Raw genomic sequence first — 16,909 nt, forward strand, 5'->3', positions numbered from 1 at the left:
CGCCAGAAACAAGAGCAGACAAAACACTGGCACTGCAGACTAAACATAACACCAGTTTCAATGAGAAAGCATTGTTGGAGATACAAAATCTGAGGATGTTTCAGTCCAACACTGAAAAAAAAAACTCTTCAACTTTCAGAACCCATGAATGAGCAGTTTTCTAAACCTAGCTTCTGAGGGTCTATTTTTGACCCTGTAAACAGCAGCTGGCAACACAGCCATTCCCAAAGCTCCATTGAGCTGCAGTATCCAAGCTGCTGATTCTATCAAGCTTTTTGAAGAGTTACAAAAATAGAAAATTAAACAAATAACAATTTTGTGACACTTCTGGAAACTTCAACAGTAGAGACAGATGATTTCATATGATTAAGACCTTGAAAGAGAGCCAGTAAATCAACCTTAACATCAGAATTGGTTGAGCGATTAACTAAAAATGTTGAGCGATTCAAAATTATTTAAAAAGGAGAGTTTCGGTTGCTCCTTTGGTGGTTTTGGTGATTTTCTACAATTAAGACAACAAAATGCTGTATTTTCCCCTACCTTTACAAGCCTTCAAGGGCCGGCTGCTAAAGAGCATCCCCACAGCATGATGCTGCCACTGCTTCACTTATTGTATGACTACTACCACCAACTGGCTAGACCTCTGTTGAATTAGGTCAGTTATTTTAAAGAGGGTGAAAATACTACTAATTATTTTTGTGTAATTGACATTAAAGAGTCTTTTTTTGGACAAAAATGTTGAATTATGTTGACCATGGTTGATTTATAAAATCAGTAAAAGGGCAAAACATCCAAGGGGGAATACTTTTTAAAGGCACTGCATGTTCCCCCTAAGTATATCATTATATCCCACACATGCCCGGTGCACATACTCTTGAATGCATAAATCCATGCAATAATTCTGTTTTTATCAAATGAACAGTGAGCCTCCCTGCCTGAGAATAATCGACTCATCATTTTCTGTCCAGACCTTTGACCCTACATGATGAATGTGTCTGTACCTGGTGGACGGCGTTCCTCTGAAGGCTCATTAACCATACAGACACCAGACTGCCACCGCTGTTGGGGGATGGGCTTTGAAGACGGAGGTATTGGCTCAATGTCGAGCCAGAGTCTCCTGATACCTCCAGTAGCTGATCGTGTTGTTTGTTGAAGAAACCACCAATGATTCAAACCACGTTTCCTTCTGTTCACTGAGGTAACGGCAATGTTGGAGTGGGATTATTGTGTTTTTTCCTTTTAAACTGAATGGTACAAATTACTAAATAACAACACATCTCTAGAAAGGTTTTTCAACCATTTACTAAAGATTACACAGCAGATTTTCATGCTTTATTCTCTGTTCTCACTATCATGAAACCATTTAATGAAAAAGCTGAAAGTCTGTGGGAGACAAACCTTGGAAATACAATAAAGATGTTCATCCTTTTGTGGATGGTTTGGATTATTATACTGTGGAACAACTCGCTGCTGAAAACTCTCACACTGCCTGAACACGGGATCAGTAGCTTGGCAAAAACACTACTGATTAATACCACATTATGTAACTGAATCTCAACAATTCCCTTAAAGCCTCTGGGAACTTGGCTTTCATTATGAAAATTTGAATGTGATATAAAGATTTGTTGGCTCACTCTGGATTGACACTGAGGTGCATCGGTGATGACACAGTAGTGTATCTCACCCTTCTCTCCTTCTTGAATATGCAAAGCTCCTGCTTTAAATGGTTTTCCCTACAATTTCGTCCTGCCATATTCCATGTATTTATGGTAAAACCTCATCATAATTGTAGAGTTGCTTTACAGAGCGGCTATTGTATCGCTTCTTTGCAGATGACATAACGCAGCAGTGGCGAACTCCAGATGGGGGGCAAGTAGTGATTTCTGCATAGAGAAATGCTACCAAAGTTATGTTTGAGTTGTTTATGACCATGCCAAATAAAATGTTCTAAATCTACTTGAATATTACACTACCCAAACGTTTTGTGTGAAGGGGCTCAGCTGGCCTCTTAGCTTAGTACAAGACTTCTGGCTAAACAACACTAAACTAGGAGGTCTGCAGGGCCGAGTAGTTTGTAATATTGATTGCCTCCATGCAAGGGAAATCAGTTAAACTGTGGAAAAAAATCTCTTTTTGTAAAGTGTAGGGACACTCACGTATGAAGAAATTCTCTGATGATAATTGCAGCGTACATGTCCATTTAGAGCTTTTAAGTACTAACTTTCCTCTATACTCATTCATTTCTAATAGCTGTCCCCCACTTCCTGCCCCCCATCTGGCTTTCGGGTTCACGTGATTGCAAACAAGTTATTATAATGAACATATTTTGGCATTAAAAAGTCTAAGATTACCTTGCTTTTTCTGGCGTGTTTTAAGGAAAATTCCAATGTTGTATTTAATTTAATTGATGATATTTAAGAATCAGAAACAGATTGAGGTTAAGTCCTAATATTGTAAGATTAGGTACATTTAATCAGAAAAATCACGGTTATAAGTTTTGTAGATTAAAGATACCAGGGGCTTTATGATAAGCAAACTGAAGAGAAGATTCCAGTTGTAACTCCTCCTTGCAGTAATGTGTTTATTGGAGACAGGGCAGCATTGACAGGGCTTCAACATGACCTGGATTTATGCTAATGCAGGACCTTTGACCACTTACCATGTCAGAAACGTCATCGATCACACCCAACTGTCTGCAGCTGTCTGACAGGCACCTATTGAACACTTAAGACCTGCCTGTGCATGATTGATCACATCTATTGAGTCAATCCAGTCGCCATTGATTTGTTGAAGTTTGCTTACCTTCTGCTATTGAGAAGTCAACCCTTTGGCTTGGAATTGTGCTTGTTATGGATCCCGGCCCTAGTTCACCATCAATCCCCATGCTGGTGGTGATTACCCCCGGTTGCTCCTCCACAGGCCCCGACCTGGCCTCGGAGAAGCTCATGTCGGCGTCGCTCTGAGTGGGGTGAAATTCCCTCATTGTCGCCTCTCCTGCATGGAGGGTTATAGCGACATGGGTGTCTTGAGGGTGTCTGATGAATGTGGAAGTAGGGGAAGCAGTAACAGGCCTCAGAGCGTGTCCAGGCAGTGTGGTTTCAACAAGTCCTGGGATTGTTGTTGTGGTTTGGGCTTCTGCCCATGTCAAGGCAGTGGGAACTGTAGTTTCTGGTGCTATCGTCGACGAGATCTTTTCTGTAAATTCTTCAGCCTTGTTTTCATCAGTGTGTTCCTCTGAGAGGTGTTGTGTAGTGGCACCCATGCTGGGCCCGGCTGCTTGTGCCGTGCTCTGTGGTGGGTTGGTATGTGTTGCATTTTGTTCAGGACTGCTTGTGCTGGTGGGATTGTTGGTGAACAGAGTGTTTCTGATAGAAGTGCTCGTGGAAGAGTGGGAGTCTGAAACAAGAGTGGCATTGTGGGTATCTGCTGCGGTGCTGTGTGGAGAATCTGATGTCTCTGCAGGAAGGGGCTCTTTTCTTATCTCTGTCACGCTAGTGGGGAACTCCTGAGCTGAAGTAGTCTGTGGTTCAGAGGATTCAGCAATGCTTCCATCCCCTGAGCCTAAGTTCTCTTGCAAGGGGTTGACCGATTCTGTTAATCCTTTGGCGGTTGTGGTCAGCACAGCAGCTTCCTCTTTACTTTTTGAACTCCCAAAGAATGAATAACCAAATGGTAGTGAGGGAAGGGAGAGCTTTGGCACCAATGGCACCGATGGCAGTCTAGGTCTCCACCAGGAAAAGCTTTCAGTATCCTCAGGTTGCTTTTCTCCTTCCGGCGTCAGCCCCCAAACAGCCTCCTCGTCAGCCACAGCCGGCCTGTGAAGCAGCGAGAAACACCAGAAGCAAAAAGCCAAGGTCCAAAGGAGGCGAAGCATGCTGTCGACAGTGGCGAACGGATCGGTCACATGTTGCTCTCCATTCTCCTGCTCCCTGAGGCGGGTTTGGCTGGCTCTCCAGCAGAATGGCCTAAAACACAAGAGCACACAGGACACTGAGTGACACACTTTCCATGCACTCTTGAACAGCTAAATCTGAGTCGACGAAAACTTAATGAAACAAGCATCTGTTCAATTTCCTTTTCGTCAAAACATTTTTGGAAGGCTGAGCGTAACTTTCGCAGAGTGTGACCTGCTTTTTAGCTGTTTTTCCAGACCGTAAATAAATCAAGTGTAGGAACTGTGCCACCCATTGCAGGAGTGCTGAAGTTAGCAGGCTAAAAAAGTATGTCTTCCACCACAAATCACAACAAGAGCTTTAGTATTACGGACAACCTGTAATTAGTGGTGTCCTGTTAGATGTGGTGGTCAGTATTTATGTCATGCTGATGCTTACATGCATGCTGTGTCGCAGCAGTTGAGCTGACCAATTAAACCTAAAGAACTTCCATCCATATGTAATCTATTCAGCCAGGATTGATGGTAGCGAGAAGGGTTGGGGGAGAATTAAGAGTCCGGGGTTGCCAACATAAGAATAGAGGGACCTCTTTCTTTTGTGGAGCACCGAGTGGTTCAAAGTCACTACCCTGTTGCCTGAGTGAAAAGACTGGAACAGCAAAAGAATTTCCCCTGTGAGAACAACAACCTGTATGCTTTAGCTGTACTTAAATCCCCACTAAAGTGCCCCCTATACCCACCATCCCCCTCGCTTTGGCCTTGGTCGCTTTCAATCTCTGATTTATTTGTTCTTCAGAGCAGAGGGAGAAAGATCTGTTTGTGTGGGAGTTGAAAAAACATCAATATTCACTGGAATACACCACCACAATAAAGCTCTCCATCATGCTCTCACTCTCTTTATAATATTTCACACTATTTCTTCATTGTAAGCCTCTCTTCTCTTTCACATGTTTATTAATGACTCGTTTTTTCTCCTAATCCTTGCCAGTTCTCTTTACTCCCTCAAGTTCTTTCTTACGGAAACGCGACATCAATTCGTCACTAGCTGAAGAGTCCATGCCTGCGTCTCTCTCTGATCAGTTCTTGACCTGCCATCTCCCCCTCTGTTCACGCCCGCAGGGATGAAACCAACCTATATACAGAGACAGAAGCTGACATATAAAGACTCACTCACAGGGAGGGTCGAATATAGAGCTTCCTACACACTCCCTAGTTTTAGCACTTTGACTGAGCAGCGTGGCAGATCAGTTTCCAATGACGTGAGGTTGTTTTTAGATGCCTTGTGTGCTCAAGCTTGCTCCAACCAAACCCACACACATTTGATGCGTGCAGAGATATCGTTGTGGATGTGTTCAGATCTGATTCTGCGTGTTCTCGTTCGCCCACATGTACTGTTGGTGGAGGTACATACGCCCACGCAAGTCTTGAGTACACTTTGCAAGATTTTCTTAAGGCTTACCAAAGGTTCAACAAACAAATAAAGGCTGATTTTAAGAGTAAAGAAAAGAAGTCAAATTGAAAGTTAATTTGAAAACAGTGTAATTAGTTGTGATCTGAAGCTTCAGGCCAATTATCTTCCGTCCCTGACTGCCTTTATGTTGATGTCAAAATCAATTATTTAGACTGTAGGGAATATGCATAATTTATTTAAGCATTGGCAGCATTCTCACATTTCATGTCAGGATCACTTGTATTACCTACCACAGTGAAAAGAAACTCAGGCTGAACAAAAATGTACAACATTTCTGATATCTACCAATTTAAATGTCAAATATAAAGACTAATATAATTAAATATTACATATGTAGACTATATTCACCTATCATGAATAAACATATAGTAATGTGCATAGTTTTAGGCATGTACGGCACTAAGGATTCATCACAATGATTTGCCATAACCCCTGGCTGGAGGGAAGTGGGTGCTGGTTGCTTGGCAACCTAGGTCAAGCTCAACGGCATTTTCTTGGTCTGGGCCTTTTCACCCTGGTGATACATCCAGAGACCATCGGTGGTTTTAGGGGCACGACCAGGGGCTCATTGCAACCCTACTACCTACCTAATGAAAGCTTATTACCCGAAAGGTACCCTAGGCCAGTGGTTCCCAACCTGGGGTCCAGTGACCCCCAGGGGGGGCGCCAAAGATCTCAGGTTGGAGCAGGATTATGTTCGCATAATGCTGTCAAAATTAGCTGTACATGTATATATTTTTAAAACTATGATTAGAAACATAACGCATAAAGGCCATTCTAAAAGATGAAAATTAATAGAATCTGTTCATTTTTGTGCAAAAAACTTCAAAAACTTTTTTTGGAAAAATATCTATTTTTTTTTAGAATATAAAGTCATGTATTTACAAGAAATCAAAGTCAGGATTTCAGAGTTTAAAAAGTCAGAAATTTACAAGAAAGAAATAGCTAATGGATGGACCCCCCAAGCAGTAGGTGGAGCTTAGATCAGTGGACTCTTTACAGAGTTAAAATTACACTTGGGGAGTTAACGTCTCTGAAATGTTTAACACTGAGAATTCATTAGTCCAGATTTTGCTGTGGAACTAATCAGGCATTTATTTAAAAACTGTTTCATGTGTGCCAATGTGGGTCAACACAGTTTTTTCACTTATGTCTTTATGTTATTAATTATCTGACCAGTCCAGGTCCCCTTGCACATGTGGTCCATAGGGCCCCCCTAGCCTGAGAATTAATCCACCCCATCAGATCCATATGTTCAATTGATAAATGAGGTCAATTTGCATTGTTATTATGGCTCTGTTTCCTTCTATTAAGGCACATTCACACTGGGCCTAGTTGCCCTGTACCATGTTAAAGCAAGATTGTTCCCTTCCCAAGCCCCCTGCTTGGCAGCACTCCTATTACTTCAGCCCCAACCAGCCCTGAGCATGGTTGCCTCTTGTAAATACATCATTATGTGGGATTTGGCTGACAAAAAGCATTGCCCTTGAGTCAGTTCAATAGCAACAAGACAGAGAGCATGACTACACTGTACTCACTTTATGGCTTATTTTGAGTCATTTTGTTCAGACTAATACTCTGCACTGTTGTGCAGCCATGCCTGTACATGTGCAAGAGGTACCATTGTATACCAAAGCTAACCTCTTCCATCCATGCAAGGGGTGAGGGAGTGTACTGTGCCTGAACATGGTATATAACACACTCGCACTGGTCAAACAAACTGGGCACGGTAACTCCCCAGTTAAGCTTATTCTGCAATGTGGTTCTGGCTAGAAAGCATAAATGGGACATGCAGACCTTTTCAGTCAGAACAGACGCTTACCACAGTTGAAATATGCATGCAAAAGTGAACTGAAACATAAAAGCTGCTGGCAAAAACAAACAAAAATGAGCTTAAAGAGGCTAAAACACCCTCTTAATGTGATTGGAATGGCAGAATTAAGAGATAAATCGATGCTCTGGCAACTCAGTGTCATGCAAACATTGCCATGTAGCCCTTTATTAGGTTTAAAATGTAAACAAAACAGAACCACTAAAAGCCGTAGTCAAGAACATAATTAATCATTTTGATTACTTACAGAAATCAAATCACTGTTAAACTTTGGATTGGCTTTTTTACTGTCTTGCCACCCCTCGTCACCACATCAGAAGCATGCCTGTTAATGTAGGCATTGTCTGTTTGATGGGCAGTGGAGCAAGTGGAAAAGAACTATAAAAAAAGTGTCTGTGGGGAATTTACAAGTCTCCTCTATTATTTTGCCGGCGTTTTGTCTCGCTGCTCCTGACAAAGACGAGGCCTGCCACTGTAGTGTGCTCAATGGAGCGGAGAGCGTACGAAAAAAGACAGAGAGGCAGAAAGGAAGGGCAGGGAGCAAATGACAAGGGCAATAGAAGAAAGAGAGAGAGACACAAAGACACCATATTGACATTCAGCGGTGGTACTCTTACTCCAGGAGAGTACACTCTGCTGCAGCCTCCCTAATGCTCAATTTAGTCTGTTGCAGAGCCTCTTTCATTAACTCTGTAAACAGACTGCTGTCTTTCAATTTATCCTGTGTGTGCGCTCATGAGGAGCCCCCCCACTCTCTCTCTTCTCTCAGGACCATCAGCCATCTTGATCTCCATCAACCTGCTGCACCACAGATCTGGACAGAAATTCCCTCATCCTACATTAATCTGACAACAGTTTTTGGTATAACAAGCCCCTCTGTGATCATGATAAGGCTGCTAACATGACAAGAATGATGACATCGGATGAAAATAAGACCAGAAAAATAAATGTAACGACCATTTATGGCATATGTGACGCCCTTGAAAGATTGAAATGCAACAACCGTCTCAAATCAAGATGTGCAGCTAAAATCATGACTGTTTAACAAAGTGGCTATAAGCACCGAAAGGCCTCAGGATCAATGACACAGCACAGGATAATGGAGTAATTTACCTCCCTGCAAATGGCTCCTGCTGTGGGTGAAAGTTGTTTTTTCCTCATGTGTGGGTGTGCATATTTACAAGCACTCCAGTATTATTTCCAGGGTTATATGTTGCAACAGTATTTACATGTGCACCATCCCACGTGCTGTTTACTCATTCAGTCTGCAGCTCTTTAAAATCACAGGCCGAATCTCCCCCACTAAGGAGTTAACTTATGGCTTTTTCCTGCTGTCCTCTCCTGACTTTATGGCTATGCAGGAGATGTCGATTCAATCTGACTGGCTGCTTTAAGCCAGCAGGGATTTATTCTGCAAAAAGCAGCACATTTGAAAGGCTTTATAAAGTGGTAGGAAGCTTAACCTCACAAACAAGTGTCTGATTATCCTTCAGTCAATCCACGTTGTCATTTTGGTAATGGTTAACTCTTGTGACTGCTAGAACAATACATTAAAAAAACTGTTTCTTAGCTGATTTATGGCCTCATTTTTAAGACAAACAATGTCGCATTAGTTCTTTCAGAATTATAAGATCAATTTTATGGTTTTGATCAATTCATTGTTTTGGACAACACAAATATATAAATATAAAATGGATATATGCATACGTGCTGTATCGACAGTGTAATTTAGGTTGGTCAGCAGTGATCTAGAACAGTAGTTCTCAACGTTGGGGTCGGGACCCCCTTGGGGATTGCGAGACACTGAGAGGGGGTCTTCAGACACCCTAACAACACTAAGAATATTTTCTTAATTACACTGTTGCCACTTCACACCAATTTTGCCAAATATTAACCAGTTTTCATCACTTTTCTCACCAATTTTGCCAATTTTAACACATTTTAGCCACTCAGAACAAATTTTGGTCCATTTCAAACCCTTTCCATCACATTTTTGTGCTTGTTTTCTCCACTTCTAAACCTATTCTTAAAACTTATTCTGAAAACTTTACACCTAATACTGCCTCTGTTGACCCATTATTGCCACGATCAACCACTTTCTACCACTTTCAACACCCATTTTTGCCCATTTTAACCACATTCCACTATTTGATATGCCCATTTATGCCAATTTATGTCTATTTTTCATCGCATTTTACCAAATTTCCCCCCAGTTTTGCCATTTTAAAGCCATTTCTGCCAATTTTTAATCCCCTCTTACCACTATCTATGCCAATAATTGCCACTTGAATTTATTTTTGGCATTTTTTGGTTATTTTTTGCCACTTTTATCTAATTTTTGCTACTTCTAACATATTTCTGCTACTTTTAAAATCAAATTTCATCAACTTTTCTGCCATTTTTGCCATTAGTAACCCATTTTAGCCATTTTTAATCCATTTTACTTCTGTTTTAAACAAAAGGGATTTACATTTTAAGAAGGCTTTTTTACTACACAAATGAATAAAAAAGATACGTCTTCGATATGAGTGGTTATTGTTGAGGTTAAATATAGAATATGGATACCATGGCTGAACTTTTTACTGGACCATGAATTTGCTGATCTCCATGGGCCCCCAGTTTGGCTGGACCCCAGAAAGCTCTTCCCTTTGTCCCCTCTTATGGACGGCCTTTTCTGCACATGACTATTCTTGGTTGAGTATGGCTGTGTTCAACCACCTTCAGGTACAGTGGGGGTCCCTGGTGTCTGGCACCTTTATTTTGGGGGTCACGGACTGAAAAGTTTGAGAACCACTGATCTAGAGCACTACTAAAGTCTGGGTTGGGACCCATGGTTGGATTGAGGGTTCATTTTTTTCAGTTGCCAAATATACAATATAATAAAAAACAGTAAAATAAAAAACAAGGCTCTACTGACAGATGGATGGAAAAAGTCCCAGTCACTGATGCTTGGCTAATGAAAAAGAAATGTGCATTCAGACTAGACAGGCACTGAAGGCCCAAGAGGTCAAGCAAGCTAATGGCTTGTACCTTATAAAAAGTGGGTCACCAGAAATGAAGTTTGGGAAACGCAGTGGTTCTCAGTTGGTCTTCTCAATGAGACAACATGACCCATATTCATGAAAGTTTTCAACCACTCAAATTTAATTGATGAAAATATTACAGTTTGGACCTTAGATCTTGGATCAAAACATAAGACTGAACAAAGAGACATGTTTTAAAAGTGCATCATTACAGAAGCCCTGGGGAGACTTGCATGTATACATTTTATTTTACTCATATCCCTTTGCAAACTTTGGTTGTTTTCTTGAAATCTTTCTTAAAATATATATTAACACTTACCATGGGAAAACCACAAGATAAATAAGTCTAGCTCTGGAGAAAAGAACCAAAATTTACTTGTGATCATGTCAAAACAAGATGATATATGATATATGACCCTCAGTGGAAAAAAGTTTCGACACCCCAGCTCAGTCAAAGTCAAAAAGACTTTCTACACATAAAGTAATGACTACGTGTTATTTAAATTTTATTAATGTACTAAGATCAAGCTAAAATGTAGATACAAGTTTCTATGAAAATGGATATATGAGTTTTCTTTTTTGTTAAAATTGCTCCAATCAGACGGAGTTACAGGGTTTTGGCCCCCGCGTTTTTGAAAAACAATGAAACTGGAGATATGAGGTTTGTCTGACAGTGATGAGATGTTATTTTATCATCCTAGCTGCTTCCTAATTTAAAGGAACAGTTCAGCATCTTAGCATTATGACTTGTATAAGACCCATAAGAAGATCAAAGTTTCACTCATCTTATATTTATCTTCTGTCTCCACTGTTTATCTCGTTCAGGAGGGCTGGAGTCAATCCCAGCAAACACACAGAAACAGAAAAACATTCACAATTCCGGGCAGTTTGAGGGTGTCCAATCAAAATAACAAGCATGTCCTTGGATTGTGCAGGAATCCTGAGAGATAGAGCTGCTGTTTCAGACCAGGAACCTCCATCAACAGGCTTTAAGTAATACCACAGAAAAACTCGGAGTGGTATTCATGGTGTTTAGAAGTAAAACACCATCCCATAATGTCACATTTTAACATTATAATGGCATTCCCCTTGAGTGCATGCTAATTTAGAATTAATAAGTATTTGTGGCTGGTGCTTTGCTTAGGTTTAAGTCTCATCACAGTTTTATTTCTCAACAGACGTCACTTTCTGAGTTTTAAGGAGATATGAATAAGGCTGAATCCACTGGTGCATCAAACTACAGTATCACTGGACATTCATTATTGACTTTAATGAGAGCTGCTCTCATGTCCGGTGCATCTGCTCCTCAGTCTGCATCACAGGCAGGAGTCCAACAGGTTACGAATGTCCTGCAGGATTTACAACCAAACACTATACTGAGTCATGCTATTTACAAACCAGATTAATGCCTGGCTATTCTTAACCCGTGGTGTTTTGTCTGGTGATTCTTTACAAAGCCGTAGCACAAATCCATTCCCACATAAGTAGCTCTTACAACAATTCTGAAGTTGCATTTTTTTGTTTAAATTTTTGATTCACTGGCAAGCCCCACAACTTTCAAACCCCACATCTTAGAAACCCATCCCTTCTTCTTGAACCTTCAATTCTGACACCCCACTTTGACCCCTCATTAAACAGAGTGTACCCCATTGCTTGAGAATGGCAGTAAATGTGGCATGCTAGTGCTTATGTTAGCTCCTGGACCGGATGAATGCAGCGACTATAAATGACGCTCTCTAACACAGGCGTTCCACCGGCTGCCTTTGCCATGGCGACAGCTGAAGCCAAAGACGTCTCGCTAATCCGGCAGATTTGAGCACCTTTTGGTCTCTGCTTGTTCCGCATGTGAGTGTGTGCTGCGCTCACATGCAAATGGGCAGTCTCACACACAAACATGCATGCGTACAGGAGCATTTACTGCATGGGTTACTGACACTAAAACACAGTTTCATGCTAAAAATGATCACAGGTATTATTCTCTAAGATGGATTTTTATGACAAATACACATGGAAGCATCTTTGAACACCAGATGACATACTGACAGAAATACACATTTTTATAAATATGCCCATATGTCTTCTTTTCCTGTAGATTTACTACTAAATGATTCCCTCTGGGCATCTTAACCTTAAAAGAAAGCCATCTTTCACATGTTAAAGGATTTACATTATGTTTTTTCCATATTGCCCACCTTTAGCCAGATTGTGCATCTAAGCACAATCAGCATGCATGTTTGAGTCAGACCCACACATCCCTGCTCTAGCTGCAAAACAGCTGATTAACACAAACATGCCGGGGAGAGAGAGGTAAAGCTATGAGTACCATCAGAGGAAAACATGTCAGCTGCTTACCTTCAGATTTATAGAAAAAGATGGAGAAACCACATCCAGCTGTGTCTGCTGCAGGAGAGACGGTCTTTCTGAGCCTCTGTAGGTTCGTCTGTGTGGAATTGAGTTCCAGTCTCACTCCCTCCCTCCCACTTTCTCTCTCTCCCTCTCCTCTCTCTCTCTCTAGTCGACTCTATCTCTCTCGTTCACTGCATCAGCGGTCCACCGCTGTGTGGCTCCCGTCACAATGCCTGTGGTCACACCTCACCGAGCAAATTGTTCATTAGAGGAGATCAGCCAGTGCTGCGGACACTGGGAAACAAGAGTTAGGCGTCAGGATACAACCTCTTATGCAAACATACATGCTGAATATGGTATAAGCAGCTTCTACACACTTGGATTGCAAACGTAAACAAGCTGGTTGGTTGTAAAATTTGACTGAGACTCAATATTTAGGCCTTATTTTACTTGTATGCTGATGATACTGTTATTTAAAAACCAACAAACTCCCCATTCAAAAGACCTGCTTTATTTGGTCTAGGTTTAAAACATTTTGGCCAGTCCTCTTGTTGCGTTTGAAACATCAGTTGTAACTTTTTAAATTTGTCATTTCACTACAGTGAAGAAAACAGTGCTGATGATGCCCCTCAGCCAGGAAACATCGCATCTAGAGTCATTATAAAGCATTTTTCCAAAGTGAAAATACTGCACTCTCAGGAAAACATGATTCAACTGAACAGCTTGTTGTTTGGCAGTGATCGTGGCGGTGGTTAGAGGACACCTGTGTTGACCAAGTAAAGTTAAAAAGTTGCCAGTTGCAGTCTTCTTGAGACATAGATTAAGTTTGTTGACCTCTAACTTTATAGGCTTTACATTTTTGTCAAATCTTGCCGACAACGCCAACAGTTCTTTACAGGAAAGCCTCACATTTGCTTGGAGGCACAATATAGAGTTTGGCGGGTTGGATAACTTCAAAATGGCCTAGGACATGAGTTGACTAATTGTACTTCTTACTTTGGGTTGTACTTTTAAGATTTAGCATTGGTTTCATCGGCAATGGATAATCTCTGCTGGAAACTGTCATGAGTGTCTAAATTTTTGATATTTTTATCTGAAAGGACATCCCATACCTCCACAAATACCTGTTAAATATTTATATATATTTAAATAACTGTTTATATAACCACTTGAAATGATTGGCCAAATTTAAACAAGGCCATTCTTCTAAATGTATATATCACAAGAACCCTTCAAGTGATCTTTGACAAAAATTTGCACAAGTATCCACTCTGTCTCTAGGATGAACACACCTGGATTTGGATGCAATAGGTCAAAGGTAAAGGTCATTTGTCCTCATGTTCATCCCCTATTTGTGATGTAATATGTCAAGAACGCTCCAAGAGATGTTCTCAAAACTGTGAACTCTGACTAAATGATGCACTGTTTAGATTGTGGAGGTCATAGGTCAGGGTAACTAGGCCTCATGTTCATCCTTTGATTATAAGATTTCTACAAAGAACCTAAAGAACTTTACTAGCCCTTTTCCTTTATCCCCACTGTCCAGCCTTTTGTCTACATAGTGGAGATGTTCAATAGTATGCCAGTTCTGTTTATCTGACCCTATCAACAGACATCTTTGTGTATATACACTTTATGGACAAAAGTATATGGCCACCCAAAATTACACCAACAGGGACTTTGATGACATTGTATTCAAATACATGCACTCTAATGTGGAGTTGGCCCCTGTTTTGCAGCCATAACAGCCACTCTTGGAAGGCCTTCCACAACACTTTGGAGTCTTTTGTGGGAATATATGCCGATTTATGAGGTCAGGTACTGATGCTGGACAAGAAGACCTGACTCACAATCCCTATTCCAGTTCATCCCAAAGGTGCTCGATGGGGTTGAGGTCAGGGCTCTGTGTGGCCCAGTCAAGTTCTTCCATACCGGACTCATCAAACCATGTCTTTATAGTTCCTGCTTTGTGCACTGGGGCACAGTCATGGTAGAATAGAAAAGGGGCCTTTACTGGAGATTGGGGACCTTGCCCAAGTCTTTAAAAATACTTGCCTATCTGACCTCCAAACAGTGAAGGGTGATCCACTGCTCCATAGTCCAGTGTCAGTGTGCTTTACACCCCTCTATCTGACACTTGGCATTAGAGCTTGACCATTGAAACCCACTCCATGATGCTCCTGCTGCAGTTTTTGTTTAATGAAACTGGCAGATCATTGGCGACTTTTACACACCATGCACCTTGGCAGTCATTAACCTTGCTCTGTGTTTTTGCAAGGTCTTCTTCTTTGTGTCTGAGTTGCTCTTGCTCCTAAATGCTTCCACTTTCTAATAATATCACTTACAGTCCCATCACACCCGTCTCAAACTACTTCCTCTGTTGGCTCTAAATTTAGAAATGTTGCTTTTATCCTGGGTTACATAATTGTCGCATAACTCCAGATCAAGAACAATGCACAGAAAGTACATTCATAAAACATCTGTTACTCTCAGTCCACCTAACCCCCCCCAAAAAAAACTCATGCCATGTCCCACAGGGTTTATATTTGGTTAATGATACTCACCTTTAACACAGTTTGAATCATTATTTTGTCATTAGCTTGTCCAGTCAATGGAGGGTGTTAGTGTCGTTCACCAACTTCCCTGAATTCCCTTGACTCTATGATCCCCAGGAATTTCTTAAATATAGAAACAATCAGCACAAGGAAACGTAATTTCCTGACCAGTGTTTGAACGGTTCTGCCTGTGATGAAACCCCCCCCTCCCTAGCTCGGCTCTGTCCCGCTGGCGCAGGCAAGATCGCCTCAATAACATGTGTGACCTTGACTCTACTTGCTATTCTTGCCACCTTTACTTTTACCCTGGTGAGATAAAAGACTAGTTTCCTCGCTACATGGCTGTTCTTTCTGCTTTGAATCCAGCGTATTGTTATAGTTTTATAAAGAATAATTGGATTTAGATTGGACATACTGTCTGCAGATGTACACCCTCAATACATGTAATACATACTCTAACATTCTGACCTTGAGAAGAAGTCAAGACAGCTATGTGCTGGTGGATTTTATTCTAGGTGTGTGATACAGACTAAATTGAGGAGGAACAGAGCCAAACATTTGGATTAACCAAATAATCTACACTTGCTTCATGGCTAGGAGCACATATTTTACAAACATGCTATACAACATCTATCTAAAGCCTTGCTTTTAGCCATAAAATTATTTGTAACAAATATATGTAAAAAGGCACATAATTAAGCTCAGTGTTACATGCAGGTAAGCTAGCTCAACTTGCCGTGCGTTGTGACCGCCTGGTAACTTTTTAGCAGGACTTTTAAGCCATATGCATAAACCATTAGCTATCAATAGACACCAAAACATTGGTGGGAACAAAAATGTAAACAAAATATTATGAGAAATAAAAGAATGGAAATAGATACAATCTTGAGCAAAAACAATGGACATCCACCTCTTTCACGGGGAATAATACAAAAGCGGAGAGGGGAGGGGGTTAAACAAATATATGAAAAGAAATAACCATAGAAGAAGAAAGCAAAGGAAGAACAGGGTGTAAACTACAACAGAAGAGTGGTTCCAAAGTCTTCTCAGAATCTCACAGAACAGAGAGATACGGATGTTTATTTGACCTTGTTACACATATTATAGCACTCAAGAGACAAATCATAGTTTAACTTATCTTTACTTGAAAAATTGAGTAATTGAAATAATTCCAAAAAAGCTGGGTCGCTGTGTAAAAAGTAAATAAGAGCAGAGTGCAATGATTTTCAAATCTCATAGACCCATGCTCATCCACCATGGAATATAAACAACATATCACATGTTGAACTGAGGCCTTTTATTATTTTATGAAAAATATCTCTTCATTTTGAATTTTGATGGGAGCAACACATCTCAAAATAGTAGGGACGACCATCAAAAGGCTGGAACAGAAGGTGGTACTGATGAAAAACATTCAGAAGAGCATTTTGCAACTAATTTGGTTTAATGGCAACGGGTCAATTTCATGACTGGGTGCAAAAGAATCATTTTAGAGAGACAGAGTCTCTCAGAAGTGAACATGGTCAAAGGTTCATCCAGCGTAAATTTTGTCCCTAAAACTATGACTGAAAATGTTCATCGACACTTTTTTCCATGAAAAGCCTAGATTTAGACTAGCAAAAAATAGATCTTTGATTACTGAAATTGACTAAAAATAAGTGAAGTTTTCATCAAGATGAATAAAATTAGGCTAAAATGTAATTTAGTTTTCATCAGACATTCAAAATTCACAATATTTCTCCTCTGTGGGTAAATCTGTCAAAATACAATGCATCTGAATCTCTTTGCCCC

The 16,909-nt window shown here is 40.7% G+C and overlaps 1 protein-coding gene across 1 annotated transcript in view; it reads right to left on the reverse strand.

Annotated features, from left to right (window-relative positions):
- Nucleotides 1–12,744, reverse strand: part of LOC121505480 (proline rich transmembrane protein 4) — a 31,277-nt gene extending 18,533 nt beyond the window's left edge. The window contains exons 1-2 of the mRNA XM_041780857.1: nucleotides 12,570–12,744; nucleotides 2,803–3,965 (exon numbers count right to left, since the gene is read on the reverse strand). Coding sequence (XP_041636791.1) covers nucleotides 2,803–3,874 — 1,072 coding nt within the window. The 5' untranslated portion in view covers nucleotides 3,875–3,965; nucleotides 12,570–12,744. The remainder of the gene's footprint in view (nucleotides 1–2,802; nucleotides 3,966–12,569) is intronic.
- Between the last annotated feature and the right edge of the window lie 4,165 nt (nucleotides 12,745–16,909).

Source organism: Cheilinus undulatus, linkage group 23 (genome assembly GCF_018320785.1).
Source record: "Cheilinus undulatus linkage group 23, ASM1832078v1, whole genome shotgun sequence".
NCBI classification, from domain to species: Eukaryota; Metazoa; Chordata; class Actinopteri; order Labriformes; family Labridae; genus Cheilinus; species Cheilinus undulatus.